The 24,518-nt window shown below is 42.2% G+C and overlaps 1 protein-coding gene across 1 annotated transcript in view; it reads right to left on the minus strand.

The window, feature by feature from the left end:
- Window positions 1-24,518, minus strand: part of dpyda.1 (dihydropyrimidine dehydrogenase a, tandem duplicate 1) — a 200,903-nt gene that overhangs the window by 85,667 nt on the left and 90,718 nt on the right. The window contains exons 12-13 of the mRNA XM_024000164.2: window positions 22,392-22,576; window positions 16,205-16,420 (exon numbers count right to left, since the gene is read on the minus strand). Coding sequence (XP_023855932.1) covers window positions 16,205-16,420; window positions 22,392-22,576 — 401 coding nt within the window. The remainder of the gene's footprint in view (window positions 1-16,204; window positions 16,421-22,391; window positions 22,577-24,518) is intronic.

The following is a 24,518-nucleotide window of genomic DNA, read 5'->3' on the forward strand; positions in this document are numbered from 1 at the left end:
GTTGTAATGTTATACTAAACTCATTTTATTCAGTAGCACACGTGTACTCCTCAGATGAGACCTTTTCTATTTCTGCAGGCCATTTCATATATGTCATTACCTACACGTACAGTTTCATAAATCTACAGCGGTAGGAGTAAATATCCGAGCAGTCCTAGCTTTTACTTCAGTTGTTCAATGGATCTCTTCCAAGGTGTTGGAAGTCCTGTAACCAGTCATATGTTCTAAATTATTTTTCCCCCCTGTAAAACACCATAAAAAAAGACAATTACAGTAATATTTTATAAAAATACATGACAAACTCAATGTTTTMTTTTTTTTCTTCATCCCAGGGGGCTTTGTAGTCTGAACTAACTTCATATTTAATCAGATACTGACCGGAGCAACTCTTTAGAAATACAGCCCAGATGATAAAGTGCAGTCAACACTGAAAGAAAAGCGTTTACATTACAAAATAAAGGAATTAATTCATCAGCTTGAAATGATTTAATAATATATCTCAGTAGGCAGCTCTGTTTCTCTGTCTTGTTCTGTCTCTCTCTCTCGCTCTGTGTTTTATGTAGCATAAGGTTGTCTTTTTTTGCTGAATGAGCACTTTGAGATCCCCTCACCCCTTCAGAAGTCTCTCTCTCTCTCTGATAGATTTACCCTCCACGCGACAGTAACATACATCAAACCTGGCAATGGTTCATGGACAAAAAATCTGCCAAACGGCCATAATGTCCAGCAGTAATTACATTCCTGTGAAGGGGAACAGAGGAAGAGAAAAGGAACAGCATTTTTGTGAAGTCGTCCCCTGGAAGTGTAATCAGAGTGCAGTACACATCACATCCAAGCCTGGGCCAGTCCAGGCCAGGGGAGGCAGCTGGCAGCTTACAACCAAGCTAATGCGTTGACCAACCTGCTGATGGCTTTGGCACATCTCAAAACACATACAAGTACTACAAATAGAAGGTCACTATGTGTAGAACAACAAACAATTGGCCTTCAGTGTACAGTATTAGGGGAAAAGGTACACTGCAGATCCTGTACAGTAGCTAGCTTGTTTGGTTTGCATTGTGTTGCAACTTGCACTGTATATTGAGCTCATATTTGGCCTTTTGAGGACATAACTTATGTTTATTACTGTGCAGAATAAACTGGGTAAAATTGTAATTAATAGCTTGACTAAATCTAAATAGAGATGATTCCATTTTTTTTTTAACCATATCTAAAGTTGAATTTACATTATAATTAATATTACACATATTATTTTCCTAATTAACTAATGCCTATTAGAAAGTAACCATTAACGAAGCTGAATTAATTTACATATATATTTAGGGAACAACCTTAATGCAAACAATTAAGATAATAGCATGGTAACTTAATTTCATAACATTTGGACATTTTTCGAACTACATAGACAAAAAAACATTAATTAGCTGTAATTAGTACTAATTTGCATGTCTGAATAAGACGCAGCATGGCCACAAGCTGAGTTCCCTTTTTAACCCTTTATCTGCCAAACGGTGCTGTCGGTTCAAGTGTTCCACACTATAACGAATCACACTATAGCCGGTTCTATAGGATTTCACAGATTCTACATTCCCCTCAAGCGTTAGCTCGGACAGTTGTTTGTAGAGTCAAACCTACTTAGGGATATAGGTAATCACAGGTTTGTCTATGTCTATCCAGGATTAATATAATATTTGTCTTATAGAAGCTTGAAGAAGTTGTTCCTAATTTGTACAGAAACATTGAAAATAGTGTTTTTCCTCTCCCCATTTTATCATAGAAGTGTGGTGGTACCCTCAGGTGACAAAGAAATAAGAAAAGGGGGGGGGGGGGGGGGGGGCGGACGAGTGTGGAGAATTGAGGCAGCCATCCCCAGGGCTTGGGGCGGATCTACAAGTTGCTATTTAATGAAGACTGTGACCAGGGAACATTACGCTGCTGGGCTTATTTATTATCAAGACAGGGCGGAACATGAGTTTTAATATTAAACTACTGGAAACCATGAAAATTGCCCAAAGGGAGAGCAACAGCATGCCACCGAGACACAGGTGCCACATACAGTGGCAAGAGATAAGGCTAGTCCCCTACTTCTCCTCCCTCCTCCTCCTCCACCTTTCTTTCTCTCTCTCTCCTCTTCCACCTTTCTCTCTCACACACACACTCTCTTTTCCCATCTCTCTCCGTGTTACATAACAAAATACATTTCATTTCAACAGAATTGTCCAGCTAGCTAGACCATGTAGAAAATAGTAAGTCCGGTCCAGGTGTGACCGGAAGGCCTTTACTTGTTATTGAGTGCATGGATTAAAATGTCTGCTGAGCAGTCTGACTACTTCTTTAATTTCAAGGACTCCTTGCCTGGTTGGGAAACAGGGCTACCCTGCTGTCCCCTGACAAGAAGGATCGTGTCGAAATGGACAATGGTAGCGAGGCGAGCTGACTTCCCTTTCTCTCATGTGATTGGTTAACAGGTCTGTTTATGTTTAGGGGCCGACTTGGCTTTATCACGTCTACACAGGTCTCTAATCCCCCCAGTACAGCAAGCAGCCTTTTGAGAAAGGAACACATGCGAGAAATACTAATCAAATGCAGTGGACTGCACCGTCTGTGACACACACACACACACACACACACACACACACACACGCACACAGATGCACGCACGCACACAGAGACATACATACAGACACACACATACACACCAACAAAGCCCCTCTTGTGATTTTGAGCTATATTCTGTGATTATTAACACAAGCAGCTATACGGTCATTGCTTCAATGGCCTTATCATGGTAAATCCTTTCCACAGTTGGAATTCGAGAGAGAGAGACAGAGAAAAAGAGAGAGAGAAAGAACGAGAGAAGAGAAAGAACGAGAGAGAGACAACATTTAATGTGTACAACATCTAAACACCTGCATCACGACACATTTACAGTTTTTTATTGTATCATATTACATTTTTTGCCGTGTATTTGTATGTGTTGAATATTTGAGAGAGAGATAAATAATTTTAACCACATTTATCGTGGTGATGGGGAGTGTCATTACTGCTAAGAGAGGTTGGGGGTAATGGACATAATTGTTAAGTGAATACATTCTCTTTTAGGTTTTGTTCTTCTTAATGTCCTCTTTATTTTTTCCTGTGATATTAAATGATTGTCTATTTTACAACATATGTTTTGATGCCCTGGGGAAGAAACACACTCTTTCTCTCTCGACAGGAGAGGTCAAGAGCAGTACATACAGACTTAAAGGAGATAATCCTCCACATTAGACCACAGACTAGAGCTAATACCAAGTCAAATATTTTACCATTCAGAGGCAGAGTGGCATGTCTGCCAGTAAAGATGGTCATCGGACTGAGGGTAAAATGCATGGGAACTTCTTAAGAGTGATATAGAACAGCAAGAACTAATACAATGTACTCAAAAAGAACAGCTAGTATATACAGTACCAGTCAAAAGTTTGGACATACCTACTCATTCAAGGGTTTTTCATTATTTGTATTTCTACATTGTAGAATAATAGTGAAGACATCAAAACTATGAAATAACACATACGGAATCATGCAGTAACCAAAAAATTGTTACACAAATCAAAATATATTTTATATTTGAGAATCTTCAAAGCAGCTACCCTTTTCCTTGATGACAGCTTAGAACACTCTTGGAATTCTCTCAACCAGCTTCACCTGGAATGCTTTTCCAACAGGAGTTCCCACATAATGCACTTGTTGGCTGCTTTTCCTTCACTCTGCGGTCCAACTCATCCTAAACCATCTCAATTGGGTTGAGGTCGGTTGATTGTGGAGGCCAGGTCATCTGATGCAGCACTCCATCACTCTCCTCCTTGGTCAAAGAGCCCTTAAACAGCCTGGAGGTGTGTTGGGTCATTGTCCTGTTGAAAAACAAATGATGGTCCCACTAAGGGCAAACCAGATCGGATGGCGTATCACTGCAGAATGCTGTGGTAACTATGCTGGTTAAGTGTGCCTTGAATTCTAAATAAATCACAGGCAGTGTCATCAGCAGAGCACCCCCACACCATCAAACCTCCTCCTCCATGCTTCAAGGTGGGAACCACACATATGGAGACTACCCGTTCACCTACTCTGCATCTCACAAACACACAGTGGTTGGACCAATAATCTCAAATTTGGACATATCAGACCAAAGGACATGTTTCCACCGGTCAAATGTCATTTGCTCGTTTTTCTTGGCCCAAGCAAGTCTCTTCATCATTTTGGTGTCGTTTTAGTAGTGTTTTTTTTGCAGCAATTCGACCATGAATGCCTGATTCATGCAGTCTCCTCTGAACAGTTGATGTTGAGATGTGTTTATTACTTGAACTCTGTGAAGCATTTATTTGGGCTGCAATTTGGGCTGCAATTTCTGAGGCTGGTAACTCATAACACTTGATGGTTTTTGCGACTACACTAGAAGAAGCAAAACTGTCATCAAGGCAAAGGGTGGCTACTTTGAAGAATCTCAAATATAATATATATTTTAATTTGTTTAACACTTTTTTTGTTACTACATAATTCCATGTGTTATTTCATAGTTTTGATGTCTTCARAATGTTTCTACAATGTAGAAAATGGTGAAAATAAAGAAAAACCCTGGAATGAGTAGGTGTGTCCAAACTTTTAACTGGTACTGTAAGTATTTGATGTTGGAATTTTAAGTAAAACCTCTCTGTGCTAAAAATAACATGCAGACGTTAAATTATGTCATTGCTATTGTAAAGAAAAAACTAGGTAACACTTTATTTGGATAGTCCATCTGTAGATGCTCTACAGAATATCAGAAACATTTCAATATCTACCAACCCTATGCCTAGTCTAACCCTAACCTCAACCCTTACCAAATCAAAATGTTTTGGAAACAACAGGTGTGGACTAACAGTGAAATGCTTACTTCCCAACAATGCAGAGAGAAAGACAATAGAGAAATAATAGAAAAGTAATAATAAAAGTTAGAACACACACACAATGAGTAATGACAACTTGACTATGTACATGAGTTAATAGTACCAAGTCGATGTGCAGCGGTACGAGGTAATCGAGGTAGATACAGTGCATTCGGAAAGTATTCAGACCTCGTCCCTTTTTCCAAATTTTGATACGTTACAGCCTTATTCTAAAATTGATAAAATATTTTTTCTCATCAATCTACAAACAATACCCCATAATGACAAAGCGAAAACAGGTTAAGAATTTTTTTGCACATTGATAAAAAATAAATAAAAAAATGATACTTTATTCAGACCCTTTGCTATGAGACTGTTAATTGAGCTCAGGCGCATCCTGATCCCATTGATCATCCTTGAGATGTTTCTACAARTTGAATGGAGTCCACCTGTGGTATTCAATTGATTGAGCATGATTTGGAAAGGCACACACCTGTCTATATAAGGTCCCACAGTTGACAGTGCAAGTCAGAGCAAAAACCAGTCCATGAGGTCGGAGGAATTGTCTGTAGAGCTCCAAGACAGGATTGTGTCGAGGCACAGATCTGGGGAAGGGTACCAAAAAATGTCTGCAGCATTGAAGGTCCCCAAGAACACAGTGGTCTCCTTCATTCTAAAAATGGAAGAAGTTTGGAACCACCAAGGCTCTTCCTAGAGCTGYCCACCCAGCTAAACTGAGCAATTTGGAGAGAAAGGCCTTGGTTAGGGAGGTGACCAAGAACCTGACGGTCACTATGATAGAGATCCAGAGTTCCTCTGTGGAGATGGGAGAACCTTCCAGAAGGACAACCATGTCTGCAGTACTCCACCTTCGCCAAACCGAAGCCACTCCTCAGTAAAAGGCACATGACAGCCCACATGGAGTTTGCCAAAAGGGACCTAAAGGACTCAGACCATGAGAAACAAGATTCTCTGGTGTGATGAAACCAAGATTGAACTCTTTGGCCTGAATGCCAAGCATCACGTCTGGAGGAAACCTGGCACCGTTCCTATGGTGAAGCATGGTGGTGGCAGCATCATGCTGCGGGTATGTTTTTCAGTGGCAGGTACTGCGAGACTAGTCATGATCGTGGGAAAGATGAACGCAGAAAAGTACAGAGAGATCCTTGAGGAAAACCTGCTCCAGAGCGCTCAGGACCTCAGACTGGGGTGAAGGTTCACTTTCCAACAGGACAACGACCCTAAACACACAGCCAAAACAATGCAGAAGTGGCTTCGGGACAAGTATCTGAATGTCGTTGAGTGGCCTAGCCAGAGCCCGGACTTGAACCCGATCTAACATCTCTAGAGACACCTGAAAATAGCTGTGCAGCATAGCTACTCATTCACCCTGACAGAGCTTGAGAGGATGTGCTGAGAATAATGGGAGAAACTCCCCAAATACAAGGGTGTTTGTTGCGTCATACCCATGAAGACTCGAGGCTGTAATCGCTGCCAAAGTTGCTTCAACAAAGTACTGAGTAAAGGGTCTGAATACTTATGTAAATGTGAAACTTCAGTTTTTTATTTTTAATACATTTGCAAAAAATTCTAAAAACCTGTTTTTGCTTTGTCATTATGGGGTATTGTGTTTAGATTAATGAGGGGAAAAAACTATTTAATACATTTTAGAATAAGGCAGTAACGTAACAAAACGTGGAAAAAGTCAAGGGGTCTGAATACTTTCCGAATGCACTGTATGTACATATAACTTGGAATAAAGCGACAGATAAACAGTAGCAGCAGAATATGTAAAAAATAAAATAATAATAATTAAATACTTAACCAAATAGCTACCTGGACTAACTATTTAGCGGCCTTATAGCTTGGGGATAGAAGCTGTTCGAGGTCCCGTTGGTTTCAGACTTGGTGCATCAGTACCGCTTGCCGTGCAAGTTGGGTGGCTGGAGTCTTTGACAATATTTAGGACCTTCCTCTGACACCGCCTGGTATAGAGGTCCTGGATGGCGGGAGCACAGGTGTTGTAGTACCCTCTTCATGATTGTGTTGGTGTGTTTGGACCATGATATATCCTTAGTGATGTGGACACCGAGGAACTTGAAGCTCTCGACCCGATCCACTACAGCCCTGTCAATATGACTAGGGGCGTACTCGGCCCTCCGTTTCCTGTAGTCCACGATCAGCTCCAGTTACAGAGGGAGGTGTTCAGTCCCAGGATCCTTAGCTTAGTGATACGCTTGGATGGCACTATGGCGTTGAACGCTGAGCTGTATACTGCGTCAGGGAGAGTTTGAAAATGTCAGTGAAGACACTTGCCAGCTGGTCAGCGCATGCTCTGAGTAATCTGTCTGGCCCTGCGGCCTTATGAATATTAACCTGTTTAAAGGTCTTACATCGGCTACAGAGAGTGTGATCCCACAGTCGTCTTGAACAGCTGGTGCATTCACGCATGGTTCAGTGTTGCTTGCATCAAAGTGAGCATAGAAGGTATTTAGCTCGCTTGGTAGGCTCGCGTCACTGGGAGCACGCAGATGGATTGCCCTTTGTAATTAGCTTGCAAGCCCTGCCACGTCCGACGAGCGTCAGAGCCAGTGTAGTATGATTCAATCTTAGTCCTGTATTGATACTTTGCCTGTTTGATGTTGTCTGTAAATCCATAGCTTCTGGTTGGGATATGTACGTACGGTCACTGTGGGGCCGACATCGTCGATGCACTTAGTAATGAACCCAATGACTGATATGGTAAACTCCTTAATGCCATTGGATGAGTCTTGGAACATATTCCAGTCTGTGCTAGCATAACAGTCATGTAGCTTAGCATCCGCATCATCAGACCACTTCCATATTGAGCGTGTCACTGGCACTTCCTTTTTGAGTTTTTGCTAGTAAGCCGGAATCAGGAGGATATAGTGGTCAGATTTGCCAAATGGAGGGCGAGGGAGAGTTTTGTATGAGTCTCTGTGTGTGGAGAAAAGGTGATCTAAATTGTTTTCGCCTCTAGTTGCACAGGTGACATGCTGGTAGAAATTAGGTAAAACGTTTTACAGTTTTCCTGCATTAAAATCACAGGCCACTAGTAGCGCCACCTCCGGATGAGCATTTTCTTGTTTGCTTATGGCCCTATACAGCTCGATGATATGTGGTAAATAGACAGCTATGAAAAATATGGATTAAAGCACTCCTGGTAAATGGTATGGTCTAAAGTTATCATAAGGTATTCTAACTCAGGTGAGCAGAACCTCCAGACTTCCTTAATATTAAAGATTGTGCACCAGCTGTTGTTAACAAAGTGACACAGACCACCACTTAAAGCTTACCCGACGCTGCCGTTCTCTCCTGCCGAAGATTAGCAAAACCAGCTYGAATATTATCCATGTCCTACATGGCCAAGTATCTGAGAAACATAGGATTACAGTTCTTCAGGTCCCATTGATAGGATAGTCTCGAAAGGAGCTCGTCCAGTTTGTTCTCCAGTGATTCTACATTTGCCAATAGAGCAGAGGGTAGAGGTGGTTTATTTACTCGCCGCTGTACAGTAGTTTCATCATGGTGCCTGCACGRCAGCCTCTGTAACGTCGTCTCTTTCTCTTCCGAGTGACTGGGATTAGGGCCTTGTCCGGGGTGAGTCGTATGTCCTGCGCCGCCAACTGATTGAAGTATAAATCTTCATCCAAATTGAGGTTAGTGATCGCTTTTCTGATGTCCAGGAGCTCTTTCAGTCATAGGAATTGATGGCGGAAACATTATGTAGTTAAGATCAGCTAATAAATTGCAAAATTGGTCAGGAGCCCGTAAAACGGTCGCTATATATTCCAGCGCCATTCTCAGACATTCCAGTGTTATTCTGAACCTAACCCTAACTGTAACCTTAGCAAGCGGTTGAGTTGAGTGGCGATGAGTTTACTTACAACTACATCGAGTCGGTATCAGTCCATTCCTAAATGCGCACCCATGTATGTCCTGTGTAAAGGCTTTCTTTTCCTTGGTTGCTGCAATCTGTCGTTTTTAATATAATAGCATTTTACGCGACCTGCGCCAAGGAAATCGTTGTTTGTTATCGGAGGAGCAGCCCCGTCAATGCATGGCAGATTGGAATGTAATTTATTTTCCAAAACAATGGACTCCAACTCCCACTGGCAAATTTATAAGAATCAAGGACGAGCACAGTTACACAGTAAGTGTTAAACAATTGATATTTATAAAAGTATCGAATGGTAGTGCATGTTTGCAGTCATAAACGTCATACTCCATTGGAAAACAGTGCATTATGCGGCGCAWTTTGACAGAGGTAACATAGAATGAAGTTTTTATAAAAAAACTGGATTTCAACACCGAAATAAAATAACATCTTTACACAGGACAAACATGGATTCAAGGTACGCATTAAAGAATGGACATTTTCACAAGTATCGATTGCTACCAACTCGATGTAGTCAGATGTACACTCTCCCAAAACTCATCGCCACTCAACTCCATTAAGATGTGATGTACATATTGTGGAGTTGAGAATTCTCAGTTCGTAAAAGTGTAAACATGGCATTGGTCTTTTTGGATATAWAACATCTATAAGCATAATATGGATAGAGGCTCTTTGGGTATACTGTGTGTATTGCTATGCTAGCATGATGTTATGTAGCAGAACCAGAGCCTCTTGATTCCATTATTACCAAAACTGCATCCCAAATGACACCCTATTCCAATAGGGCTCTGGTCAGTGGTAGTACACTATAAGAAATAGGGTGCCATTTGGGAGTCCACACATMAATCATTATGAACAGTCATGAAGGCAAAATCAAAGGGCTGCCCGCTCACTTCTCCTTTCTCCCCTTCTGCAGCCAGCCACTGACCCATCAACAGGAAACTTCATAAACAAGGGAACGAGAGAGAAAAAAAAAGAAAATGAAAGAGAGGGAAATAAAAAAGGCCATGTAGCAGTTCTGAGGAGTTGTGATCATCATTCATCTTCATCCCCCAAGTGCAGATGGAACACTTGCTAAGCCATCATTTATTGCTGGTGTTTACTGTGCCTACTGTGTCGGACACACACACACACACACACACACTCACACACACACTCACACACACTCACACACACTGGAGGTGGGGGAAAGGGCTTTGTCAGCAAGTGGGCCTACGCTATTCTCCAACACGAGATGGGCCATGGTAGCAAACACACACAAACAAACACACAAACACACACACACACAAACACACATACTGGAGGTGGGGGGAAAGGGGCTTGTCAGCAAGTGGGCATACACTATTCTCCTACACGAGATGGGCCTTGGTAGAAAAGCATTCAGTGTGTGTGCTGTGTGTGTATTCACGGTACGTACATTTATCCTTGTTGATGCCAGTTCAGATTCCTGACAGATAGCCTCCTCCGCAGTAATTATCTCCTATCTGTAACCTGTCAATTATAAAACTCAGAAACKTTGAATCCATTACAACATCTAGCTAACAAATATACACCCTAGGAACTTTGATAAAGTGTATAATCTCTCTGTCTCACAATCATCATTCTCTCCCTAGCAGCTACAGTAAGTCTTTCATTCCAACGACCCTGATGCATTGGCAAAAACACATTCCAAGATACAGCAAGACCTTGACTTTCCCTTTGTGAGGACGGTGCAAACTGAAGAAATAAGAATATAACAGAGCAGTACAGGGAGTCAGCGTACTCTGTAACCTGTTAAAGTATCAAAATGTATATTAGTGCTTTAACTGGACTGGACACATAGTTTTTACACCCGCTAGCAGCATCATACTGATGCTACTGTGTAGGTGACAGAATGGCCCTGTCAGGGACTAAATAAATGAATGTCAAAGCCAAAGGATATTAGTCGGCTGTGATAAATGAAGAAGGATATTGTCTGTCAGTTTGGTCATTAGTCTCTTTCACCATTCACTCCTTCTCTGCTATCTCCCTCCTCCCCTATAGTCCCGCAAAGGCTAATACACACAGACATCGCTACTGCTACATATCTCACACTAATAACAACCATAGGTAATATCTATCTAACCATTAACTATGATAACGCAGTCACAGTAGTAATGAGCTTTCAAGGTCCGAATCAAAAAGCAACTCTGTACATTGCGTTTGCCACAGACATTGACATTGAAGGAGTGACTTACGTAGAAAGTTTCACATGTATTGTTCAGCAGAAAATCCCCCCATTCTCTCTAACCCGATAGAGACCTGCTACACACTGACTTCCAACTTTCCTGTTGTTCCAGGGAAGACGAACTCCACACACACCAAATCCGCTATCTTCCATGTGTCATTATATCTTCTAACATGTGTCCTCCCTCATCAGTAATGATTACTTCATGCTAGTGCACAAGTAGTTTCACATTAAAATGAAAACAAGTTAAATCAAACGTAGGTGATTTTGACAAGAATCGGTGGTAGAGAAACATGGCTGTCAAAGCAGTCGTGAGATCTGAGAGGTGTTGACTAATTGCTTGATAATTACACAGTGAATCGTCTAATTAAGCCGACGGTTAATTAGGGTAAGCTTGCGCAGCTTGCAAGTCTTTTTTTGGTTAGGTGTAGGTGTGGATTTGTGTGTAGATGTGTGTGTGTGTGTGTGCGTGCACGTGTGTGTCAGCAAATGAGATAAAGAGAGATCGTGAGACTGCTAAAGAGTGAGAGATCGAGAGAGAGTGAGCGAGAGAGAGAGACAAAGGGTTGAAGTTCATGAAGAACTCCTCCAGACATATACAGTAACCATCTAACCAGCCACAGCCTGTAGCCAGTGCAACACCATACAGCTGAACCACTTGTGAAGCTTAAATGTGAATAATAATAATATTAAGAGCCCGAGACATTACCTCCCCAACCTCCCTCCCGCTCTGCAGTGGAGCGCCATTATCCTTTGTTTGCCTTAGGACAGGCCCTGTTTATTCTACTACCGATCTGAAAATCTATGATGTAGAATAGAAAGCAGCAAAAAAAGACCTGGCATCGGAACGCACTATGCAGTCACACTCCAGCAGTTTGTATTCATTTAACAAGCAAATTAGAGAGGAAGTGGAGTTTGTATAGTGTCTGTATGAGTGTAGAGGAAGAGGAAAATACAGATGACTACAGCCTCATTAGCTACAGTTAGTTACATGTTTACCGGTTATAATATCTAATTTAATTGGGAGATCAAAGGAGTGGTGACTACCTCTTGCATGGCTCAGAAGGCAGAGAAACTACYCTATATATACAAAAGTATGTGGACACCCCTTAAAATTAGTGGATTCGGCTATTTCAGCCACACCCATTGCTGACAGGTGTATAAAATCGACCAAATAGCCATGTAATCTCCATAGACAAACATTTGTAGTAGAATGGCCTTGTCGAAGAGCTCATTGACTTTCAACACAGCACCAACATTGGATGCCACCTTTCCAACAAGTCAGTTCATCAAATTTCTGCCCTGCTAGAGCTGCCCCGGTCAACAGTAAGTGCTGTTATTGTGAAGAGGAAAAGTCTAGGAGCAACAATGGGTCAGCCGTAGACCACACAAGCTCACAGAATGGGACCGCCAAGTGCTGAGCACATTGCGCGTGAAAATCATCTGTTCTTGTTTGAAACACTCACTACCGAGCTCCAAACTGCCAAACATCAGCACAAGAACTGTTCATTGGGAGTTTCATGAAATGGGTTTCCATGGCCGAGCAGCCGCAGACAAGCCTAAGAGCACCATGCGCAATGTCAAGTGTTGGCTGGAGTGTAAAGCTAGCCGCTGTTGGACTCTGGAGCAATGGAAATGCGTTCTCTGGAGTGATGAATCACGCTTTACCAACTGGCAGTCCGACGGACGAATCTGGGTTTGGCGGACACCAGGAGAACGCTACCTGCCCTGATGCAGTGCCAACTGTAAAGTTGGTGGAAGAGGAATAATGGTTCAGGCTAGGCCCCTTAGTTCCAGTGAAGGGAAATCTTAACGCAAAAGCATACAAAGACATTCTAGATAATTCTGTGCTTCCAATTTTGTGGAAACAGTTTGGGAAAGGCCCTTTCCTGATTCAGCATGACAATGCCCCCGTGCACAAAGGGAGGTCCATACAGAAATGGTTTGTCGAGGTCCTTGTGGAGGAACTTGACTGGCCTGCACAGAGCTCTGACCTCAACCTCATCAAACACCTGTGGGATGAATTGGAATGGCAAATGTGAGCCAGGCCTAATCGCCCAACATCAGTGCCCGACCTCATTAATGCTCATGGCTTAACGGAAGCAAGTCCCTGCAGCAATGTTCCAATATCTAGTGGAAAGCCTTCCCAGAAGAGTGGAGGCTGTTATAGCAGCAAAGTGGGGACCAACTCCATATTAATGCCCATGATTTTGAAATGAGATATTTGACGACCAGGTGTCCACATACTATTGGTCATGTAGTGTATGTGCCAGAGATCAGCCTCGTCTCCTAATCTCATCAATCTCATCCTTCCTCCCGATGCCTAGCTACATCTTGCTGTGAGTTTATCTGAGTGTTACTTGGTGTGATACCATTGCATCAGCACATCATTTTGTTTGTATTGGAAAACTGGGAAATGTATTTTCTCAGTGTTTGTTTGGTAAAAACGTTTTGATTAAGCTGAGACTTTGCATGAAATATAGAAAACTAGAGCTGGTTTTGAAATGAAAGCATGTTACGGTGCCTTTAAGGACCTTCTTGATTCTAAGTAACCAGAGTAATCCTGATATATAGTATATTCCAAGAAAACATACATCAATTATTGTAGTTTTATTGGCCTTCAAAGAATGCATCATGCACTTTTCCTACAACTGATGGTTCAAACAGTCTGAATCGTGCAGTAAAGCTTATTATATGAGTCAAAAGCCAGTCCAGTTCCTACAGGATGAATAACATGCTAATTACCATGACGCACGCACGGCTCCATGGTATTTACTAGTGGTTAAAACCGTCAGAGAATCTGTGTGGCATCGGCAGAACATGACCTCCTCACCTCTTACTCTTAATAAAGATGCTGGAGCAGTTGATTAAACTGTGTTGTTAATAAGTAGAGTTAGATTCACAGAGTGCATGAAGCAGAGGCCTGTGGAACTGTGTGTGTGTGCCTGCGTGCGTCAATGTCGGGCCATAACATGTGTGTTAACAATGTTAGGGTTACCATGGAGATGTAGTTACTGTTCYCCACCTCATCAAGGACACGTTTGTGTAATGTTGTAAATGTGGAGTGGGGAGGTCTGCTATTATCTCTCCCTTTAATTGCTTTTGAAGTAAATGCAAAGCATTATTCCATAGTTGTTGAGAGGAAGTTGCTTACGTTTGTTGGATGCACTAGATAAGTTCTATGAAACGTTATTTTTAAGTACACAAAACCTGCAACTTCATCACTATCTTCTTTACCTGTGACTCTGTACTTTGGCACAACAGTTAAACTTGAATGCGGGAGCTTCTAGGGCCAGGCAGAAACTGTACCCATCAGGGCTCAGCCAATTACAGGTGTGATTTCTACCACCCTGAGACAGTCAAATGATTAACTGAGACAGTATGGTCCCTAGCTATTACAGGTAAACTATCCTGCTGTAACGACCTCGGCAATGTGTGTGTGTATGCACGCGCATATATACGTAAATGTGTGTGTGTGTGTGTGTGTGTGTGTGTGTGTGTGTGTGTGTGTGTATTACTGACATCCATCTAGAGATGTGGTAATTAGCCTCTGAAACATAGCACCATGTATCACTCACAGGGATTTAACAGCTGGGTAATTGGTACAACGTAAGGAAAAATGTACTCGTCACTCCTGAGGAGGGAAACGGGGCTATAGATCAGAGGCTTGGGGGGACAGAGACAGTGGCCCACTGGCCCCCGTGCTCCCCCTGTTTCAGACAGCGCTCTCACAGTCCACAGAGAGGAAGAGGAGGCCAAAATGTTGGCCTCGTGGCATTTTTTTTTTATATGCAACACAGTTAATGAATTCAGATTAACGGTAGACCCCCCCTAGCTTTGTTCTATTCTCTCCCTTCTCTTCCTTATGCTGGGCCTTATAATAGCTGGTTAATTCACATCACATTCTTTTCCTTTTTACACAAGCCCTAGAAACAGCCAGGACGACGATCCTCATATTCACCCAGCAATCCACTGTGCATCTCAAAGCACTATCAATGGCAACACATTGTAATGTTATGATAGGAGCAGCCAGCAGTGAACAGCACTAGCGAGCAAAGAAACAGGATATTAAAAAAATAGGTAATCTGTGTTTAAGTTGAAACGATACTGAAGGAGAGCCGCCTGTTTCATTCATATTGACATTAAGAACTTCTTTATCGCTCTCCCTAAAGAAAGCTCCCCGAACAATTTAAACCAGCAAAGCACACAATAAGGAATAATATGATTTCTGTTTACTGAGATATCAGCTGGTATTTTGGCGCTACACTGACAGCCAATAGCTGCAACAGTATATTAGACCCCAATCTGGCATCTACAAATGTCAAGAGAATGTGAAAGAGGGAGGATGTGGTGAAGGGGATGGGTGGGGGGGTGTCACACATATGTGTAAAATTCTTTTAAAAAACCAACAGAGTTTACATAAACATATTCTGAGGCTGAATCATTATCATATGTGCAGCTGTCAATCTTGATGCTTCAGCTGAGAGCAAAGCGCCTAGGAAAAGAGTATAATACAACAACCCTATACCCAGGTTGACCATGATTTCTCTCTGAACTCCCTTGGTAAGTCCAGGCATGGTACATTAAGCTTATTCAAAAGCCAGCAGAGGTGAAATTCTAGTAGCAACAGTAGCAAGCCCATATATCCAGGCTCCTTCTCTCCTTCTCTCACTTTCTGCTCTCTAAATCTTTCTCTCTCTCTACTCTCTCTTAAAAGAAACAGAAAGTTTACCTTTTCAAAAGGACAAAGAGACAGTCCATAAAACAAGTGATGGAGGCAGTGATATGTTTTCATCAAAACAGGGACAGCCACGCTCGCCTCATGCTTTCTCTACATCAGGTATCATTTACAAACTCAGCGAGGCAATGTGGGCTTCCAGTCACAAATTAGCTGCGTGGCTGATGTCGTCGGTAGGGCAAGATATACAGAATGTCAGTGAAATTACATGAATCAGCTATATTGAAAATAAATGGCAAGTGAAAGCATCATCTGGGGAAGTTTGTGATTTGTTTTACATTTTATTTTTCTACTTTCTTTTCTTCACTTGAATTGAATATCTATATATAGCTCCAGTAATCAAATGGTACCAGCTACAGAACAAAGATGCAGCATATCCCTGGTTAATGCCCAATAGACACCTACACACTAATATAAAGCTGAGTAGACGTGAGTACCTTGTCCAGAGAGAAGGTCTTGGTGAGAGCAAAGCCCCATCCTTCCACGAAGGCCCTGCGGATCATGGCTGTGCTGGTGGTGGGGGGAGCAGAGGCCAGGCCAAAGGGGTTGGGGAACCTGATCCCACACATCTCCACACCGATGTCCACAGAGTCGATGGCACAGTGGAAGAGAGGGAGCTGGGGAACGCTGGACACCGTCTGGCCGTGGAGAGACTGGAAGGACAAAACATCCAGTTACATTACCATGAGATAACGACAGGAATAGGGTTGAGAGTTCCAGGAACAGAATTTAACAGCATTTTGCAATCCTAGTAACAGATCGACAGATCGTAAAGATGACGCCGAAGAACATGGCTGACGTTTTACATTCTCCCAACCAATTGTGCTATTTTTTTGGGAGGCGTTTTCTGTAACTTACTTTTTAACTTATTGTGTTCATAATGTTGCTGCTACCGTCTCTTATGCCCGAAAATAACTACTGGACATCAGAACAGCGATTACTCTCCGCGGACTGGAAGAAACGTTTTCCTTTAACGAGTCCGATGAGAAGGATATCCTGCTTTCACTGGAACAGGCCCAGATCCACGCCTTTTGCGTGAAGAAAAGACGCCGGAAAAGGGGACGCAGATCGGGGATCCTTCTGAGAAGCCGGAGGCGAGCGAGTAAACTCCCAATGCCTTCCATTCTCTTTACTGATGTGCAATCGTCAGAAAATAAAATCGATGACCTACTATTAAGATTATCCTACCAACGGGACATTAAAAACTGTAACATCTTATGTTTCACCGAGACGTGGCTGAACGAAGAAACAGACAATATAGAGCTAGCGGGATTTTCCATGCACCGGCAGAACAGAGATGCTACCTCTGGTAAGACAAGGGGTGGGGGTGTGTGTCTACAGTGGTAGGCCTGATCACCAACAACAATGAGACGGCCTATAGGGAGGAGGTCAGAGAACTGGCAGTATGGTGCCAGGACAACAACCTCTCCCTCAATGTGAGCAAGACAAAGGAGCTGATCGTGGATTACAGGAAAAGGCGGGCTAAACAGGCCATTAACATCGACAGGGCTGTAGTGGAGCGGGTCGAGAGTTTCAAGCTCCTTTGTGTACACATCACCAACAAACTATGATGGTCCAAACTAGAGGTTGACCGATTATGATTTTAGAACGCCGATACCGATTATTGGAGGCCCAAAAAAAGCCAATACCGATTAATATATATATATATATTTGTAATAATGACAATTACWACAATACTGAATGAACACTTTTATTTTAACTTAATATAATACATAAATAAAAATCAATTTAGTCTCAAATAAATAATGAAACATGTTTAATTTGGTTTAAATAATGCAAAAACACAGTGTTGGAGAAGAAAGTAAAAGTGCAATATGTGCCATGTAAAAAAGCTACCGTTTAAGCTCCTTGCTCAGAACATGAGAACATGTGAAAGCTGGTGGTTCCTTTTAACATGAGCCTTCAATATTCCCAGTTAAGAAGTTTTAGGTTGTAGTTATTATAGGAATTATAGGACTATTTCTCTCTATACCATTTGTATTTCATATACCTTTGACTATTGGATGTTCTTATAACGGGTGGCATCCATAAGTCTAAATATTGCTGTTATATTGCACAACCTTCAATGTTATGTCATAATTATGTAAAATTCTGGACAATTAATTACGGTCTTTGTTAGGAAGAAATGGTCTTCACACAGTTCGCAACGAGCCAGGCTGCCCAAACTGCTGCATATACCCTGACGCTGCTTGCACAGAACGCAAGAGAAGTGACACAATTTTCCTAGTTAATATTGCCTGCTAACATTAATTTATTTTAACTAAAAATGCGGGTTTAAAAAAATATACTTGTGTATTGATTTTAAGAAAGGCATTGATGTTTATGATTAGGTACATTGGTGCAACGCCAGTGCTTTTTCGCGAATGCGCTTGTTAAATCGCCACCCGTTTGGCGAAGCAGGCTGTGATTCAATGATAAATTAACAGGCACCGAATTGATCWTTTGCAATGCAGGACAAGCTAGTTAAACTAGTAATATCATCAGCCATCTGTAGTTAACTTCTGATTATGTTAAGATTGATTGTTTTTTATAAGATAAGTTTAATTCTAGCTAGCAACTTACCTTGGCTCCTTGCTGCACTCGCATAACAGGTGGTCAGCCTGCAAAGCAGTCTCCTCGTGGAGTGCAATGTAATCGGCATTCAAAAATGCAAATGACCGATTGTTATGAAAACTTGAAACCGTCCCTATCGGCCACGCCGACCTATAATCGACCGATTAATAGATTTTTTATGAATTTATTTGCAAATTATGGTGGAAAATAAGTATTTGGTCAATAACAAAAGTTTATCTCAATACTTTGTTATATACCCTTTGTTGGCAATGACTGAGGTCAAACGTTTTCTGTAAGTCTTCACAAGGTTTTCACACACTGTTGCTGGTATTTTGGCCCATTCCTCCATGCAGATCTCCTCTAGCGCAGTGATGTTTTGGGGCTGTTGCTGGGCAACACGGACTTTCAACTTCCTCCAAAGATGTTCTATGGGGTTGAGATCTGGAGACTGGCTAGGCCACTCCAGGACCTTGAAATGCTTCTTACGAAGCCACTCCTTCGTTGCCCGGGCGGTGTGTTTGGGATCATTGTCATGCTGAAAGTACCAGCCACGTTTCATCTTCAATGCCCTTGCTGATGGAAGGAGGTTTTCACTCAAAATCTCACGATACATGGCCCCATTCATTCTTTCCTTTACACGGATAGTGTCCTGGTCCCTTTGCAGAAACAGCCCAAAGCATGATGTTTCCACCCCCATGCTTCACAGTAGGTATGGTGTTCTTTGGATGCAACTCAGCATTCTTTGTCCTCCAAACACGACGAGTTGAGTTTTTACCAAAAAGTTATTTTTGGTTTCATCTGACCATATGCATCTCCCAATCTTCTTCTGGATCATCCAAATGCTCTCTAGCAAACTTCAGACCGGCCTGGACATGTGCTGGCTTAAGCAGGGGGACACGCTTGGCAAGGCAAGATTTGAGTCCCTGGCGGCGTATGTGTGTACTGATGGTAGGCTTTGTTACTTTGGTCCCAGCTCTCTGCAGGTCATTCACTAGGTCCCCCGTGTGGTTCTGGGATTTTTGCTCACCGTTCTTGTGATCATTTTGACCCCACGGGTGAGATCTTGCGTGGAGCCCCAGACGAGGGAGATTATCAGTGGTCTTGTATGTCTTCCATTTCTAATAATTGCTCCCACAGTTGATTTCTTCAAACCAAGCTGCTTACCTATTGCAGATTCAGTCTTCCCAGCCTGGTGCAGGTCTACAATTTTGTTTCTGGTTGTCCTTTGACAGCTCTTTGGTCTTGGCCATAGTGGAGTTTGGAGTGTGACTGTTTGAGGTTGTGGACAGGTGTCTTTTATACTGATAACAAGTTCAAACAGGTGCCATTAATAAAGGTAACGAGTGGAGGACAGAGGAGCCTCTTAAATAAGAAGTTACAGGTCTGTGAGAGCCAGAAATCTTGCTTGTTTGTAGGTGACCAAATACTTATTTTCCACCATAATTTCCACCTTTTCTCTGCTACCGCACGGCAAGCCGTAACGGAGCGCCAAGTCTAGGACCAAAAGGCTCCTCAATAGCTTCTACTCCCAAGCCATTAGACTGCTGAATATTTTAGAAAAATCGCCACCGGACAATTTACATTGACCCCCCCCCCCCTTTGTACACTGCTGCTACTTGCTGTTTGTTTGTTACCTATGCATAGTCACTTCGCCCACACCTACATGTACAGATTACCTCAACTAGCTTGTACCCCTGCACACTGACTCGGTACCGGTGCCCCCTGTATATAGCCTCGTTATTGTTATTGTGTTACTTTTTATTATGACTTTTTTATTTTTATTTTAGCCTACTTGGCAAATAGTTTCTTCTTCTTCAACTGCACTGTTGGTTAAGGGCTTGTAAGTAAGCATTTCACGGTAAAGTCTACACTTGTTGTATTTGGCGTATGTGGCAAATAAAGTTTGATTTGACAGAGCTGTGAGATAACGAAAATAACCACTGGTATTATGACAAAAGTCAACATACAGCAGTCATATACCCAGCAGCCTCCACATCCTCCCTAGGCACCCAATGTCCCAAATGGTACCCTATAAAGTAGTGCACTATATAGGGAATAGGGTGCCATTTGGGATGCATCCCTAAAGTCAAACATACAACAGTCATCCATCCATCCAGCAGTGTCTTCCTCTCCTCCTCCTAATTAGCCCAACGTTTATCACAGTCTCTGATTGCTTTTGTAATGATGTCACCGCCGCATAATGAATGAGGAGGTGTCACGCTGTGTGTGTATGTATGTATTTGTGTGTGTGTGTGTGTGTCATGCTGCGGCAAGGCGGCTGTTACATGACAGCCGGTGTTCCCCTTCGAAGGGTTTGGCATGTGGAGGAATACACGCCAAACACACGCCAAGCAACACGGGGGAAAACAGCAGCGGGGAACATGTAAATACAAAAGATGGTGATTATTAGAAATACTGGGGGGTTCCAGAGTTCCAACCAACAACAGCTTTAGCTGTCAAGATGTTGACATGTTCTGGATCGTCGTCTTCCCCACAACATGTCTCCTTATCTGAATCCCAAATGGCACCATATTCCCTATATCAGGGCTCTCCAACCCTGTACCTGGAGAGCTACCGTCCAACCCTAATCTAGCACACCTGATTCTAATAATTAGCTGGTTGATAAGCTGAATCAGGTTAGTTACAACTGGGGTTGAAGTGAAAACCTACAGAAGGGTAGCTCTCCAGGAACAGGGTTGGAGTGCCCTGCCCTATATAATCCCTGGTTAAAAGTACTGCACTACATAGGGAAGAGTGCTATTTGGGACGAGCCCATTTCTACTTTGAAACTGGTTTCTCTCATATGGTGGTGAACGAATATACCCTTGACCTCATACATATAAGTATATGTATGAGGACCTCTCACCCAGGTGTCCCATGCAGCACTAAGTTCCCAGAATTCCTTGCATAAATAAGGTCTAAATTCAACCATGCACATGATATGATAGCAAAAATACACTGAAAACAGCCTAAATGCACTGATCGAAAGGGAGACCTATGACACAGTAATATCACATTCTGATATAAAACACACTATTATCCTGAACGTGGAACACACAGTTCAAGGGATCCCTGAATGGATCAGATATTAATTGCTGTCCCTTTCCAGCAAATTGCCTGAATTCATTTCCTCTTCCTTGGTCGATTACTGCACAAAACCAAGCAATCTACTGTTGCTTCCTTTCTGGTTACAAGTGGCATTTAATCTGCAAATAAACACTTGTCTATGCTTTGCACTGAACACATCTACATTACTACAATTAACCTGCATCTGAACCGAGCCCCGGTCTGCCGAACGCTGCACTTTGCAGTATAATCTGAGGGGAAATGGAGGGATGGGGAGGAGGATGGAGGGATGTAGAGGAGGTCAGGCACCTCAGGAAGACAAGCCAGCACGCTGGGAGAATTGGAGGCTGGGAATCAACCGCTGTCTCTGTTATTACATGCGGGAGCAGGAAAGAGTCCTCTCTGATCCTGCCTTTACACAGACTAGTGCACCACACACCCATCTGTACTGCACTTTGACTCATTCACTTAGTGTTCACCACAGTAAGTGCTGCGTGCAGTACAGTACGGAGTGTACATGCTGAGTGTTCGAGGTGAATGTAGTAATGATGATGATGTATCATTTGGCTTCCTTTCCACTTCCTTTTCAAACCCACAGAAGACATGAATTAATCCACAACGGAAAGAGCTAATATTGTATTGGGACTATTTCAATATTGACATATTCTGCTAATTGAGAAGTGATGTAATTGCCTTGGTTCATTCATGAATCTACACACGGGGATGCTGTTATTGGGGAAAAGAAAAGGAAACAAATGAAAGTCTAGCAAGATGAAGTACTGAACATTGATACTGTGTAAATGTTTATAGTCACTCTCAAAAAGTGAGAGTTTAGTTGATCGTTAGTGAAACGTTAGCTTTCTCTAAAGCCTCCATCTTTCCTTTTCTATTTCTTTCTCCTCCTCCCTTGTGTGTGTATGTTGAAAACATTGTGACATTCTGTATGTGTGTGTGTAGAACACAGCCCTGGGGCTGGGGACACACCTGTAGGTACTTGTGCATGTGCCAGGATGCCTGTTTGCCGTCGTTGACTGACTCCACGGTGGTGTTTGCCTGTCCTGCCACGTCGCCCCCAGCAAACACCCAGGACTCACTGCTCTGCATGCTCTCTGGGTCCAGCTCTGGGAGACCCCAGCGGTTCAACAGCACCGGAGCCATGGCCTCTTTCACTGGAGGAGAGGGGAGAGAGGATCCACAGTTAGTGATGGTGTGGGCAGTACTTAAGTACAAATACTTGAAAGTACTACTTAAGTCATTTTTTGGGGGTATCTGTACTTTACTTCACTATTTATAATTTTGACAACTTTTACRTTCACTTCACTACATTCCAAAATAAAATAATATTCATTTTACTCCATACATTTTCCCTGACACCCAAAAGTACTCTGACATTTTGAATGCGTCACACGACAGGAAAATGGTCCAATTCACGCACTTGTCAAYAGAAAGTCCTTGGTCAAACCTATTGCCTCTGATCTGGTGGACTCATTGCACACATGCTTTGTTTGTTAATTATGTCTGAGTGTTGGAGTGTGCCCCTGGCTATCCATACATTTAAAAAACAAGAATGGTGGCATCTGGTTTGCTTAATATAAGGAATTTGAAATTATACTTTTGACAATATATAAGAATATGTCTAATTTACTTTTGATACTTAAGTATATTTCAAATCAAATACTTTCAGTATTTTTTACTCAAGTAGAATTTTACTGGGTGACAATTCAACTTTTACTTGAGTCATTTTCTATTAAGGGATCTTTACTTTTACTCAAGTATGACTGGGTACTTTTTCCACCAGTGGGTGTGTGTGTTTGTGTGACAGAGATAGAAAGAGAGAAAGAAAGAAAGAGAGAACGACAGAGAGAGAAAGTGAGAACGACAGAGAGAGAAAGAGGCGAGAGACGACAGAAAGTGATAGAGATAGAGAGGAGAGAGAAAGAGAGAGAGAAAAGAGAGAACGGAGAGAGGAAGAGAACGAGATTAAAAAAATGGAGTGAGAGTGAGCGACCGTGATGGACTACAAACCATACAGAGAGCAATATGAAGTGTGACAAGACCGATGACAGCAGGGGATTCACGCTCTCTGTCTCTCCCCTCACTCTCAGCTAGGTTAATGTAACATTTCCTGAGGCATTCATTCACCGTTAGCTGAATGTTAGCCCAGAGATCCTCTGTCAAACTGATCTACATTATAAAAAAGCTCATTTTCTTCTACCTCACCTATACAATTCATCTTTCAGACTAAATGCTTTTCAGCATGGAAGATGGCCTGCATCTATCAGCAGGGACATTTTTAAATACAGATCTGCGAGTTGGACAAGATTTATTACACTCTATTAGAATTACTAGAGGGAGGGGGGAAAGTTTCACCTTCCCAGTCTATTCAATGGGGAAAGGTTTTCATTTGACACCCAAAATACAAGGAAAAGTACACAAATAAGAATACAGAGAGAAGCTGCTATTTTTTTATTGCAACCATACTATTGAAGTTGAATTCCTCCATAAGGGGAGGACAGTAGAGAATGTGTAGAGAGTTGCCGTGTCAAACCCCTCAGAGCGGAACACCGGCTGTCATGTAACGGCCGTCTTGCTGCAGTGTTACACACACATGACAATGTATGATGCGGTGAATGTTATCATACACACTGATGGGGGATAAACACAGCAGCATCGTCCTGCCATAGTGATGAACAGACTCACTTACAAGAAATTGGGGAAACAAAATGGTGTCAAGATGATTGCAGTAGAAATTCTGGGCTTTTGTCCATTCACTTAGTAGAAGAAGACACATACCTCATTATACTGTACAAAAATGTGTTTTGGTATATTCAGCAGAATATTTCATATGGAATGTTGTGTTACCATATATTTCCATATAATCCATATGTTTAATCATCCATTCTGAGCCATCCTGCTATGCTATAACAGCTAGAGCTAGACCTACACAACACATAAACTCGGCAAAAAAAAGAAATGGCCCTTTTTCAGGACCTTGTCTTTCAAAGATCATTCGTAAAAATCCAAATAACTTCACAGATCTTTATTGTAAAGGGTGTAAACACTGTTTCCCACGTTTGTTCAATGAACCATAAACAATTAATGAACATGCAC

The sequence above is a fragment of the Salvelinus sp. IW2-2015 genome, linkage group LG14, assembly GCF_002910315.2.
Source record: "Salvelinus sp. IW2-2015 linkage group LG14, ASM291031v2, whole genome shotgun sequence".
Taxonomy (NCBI): Eukaryota; Metazoa; Chordata; class Actinopteri; order Salmoniformes; family Salmonidae; genus Salvelinus; species Salvelinus sp. IW2-2015.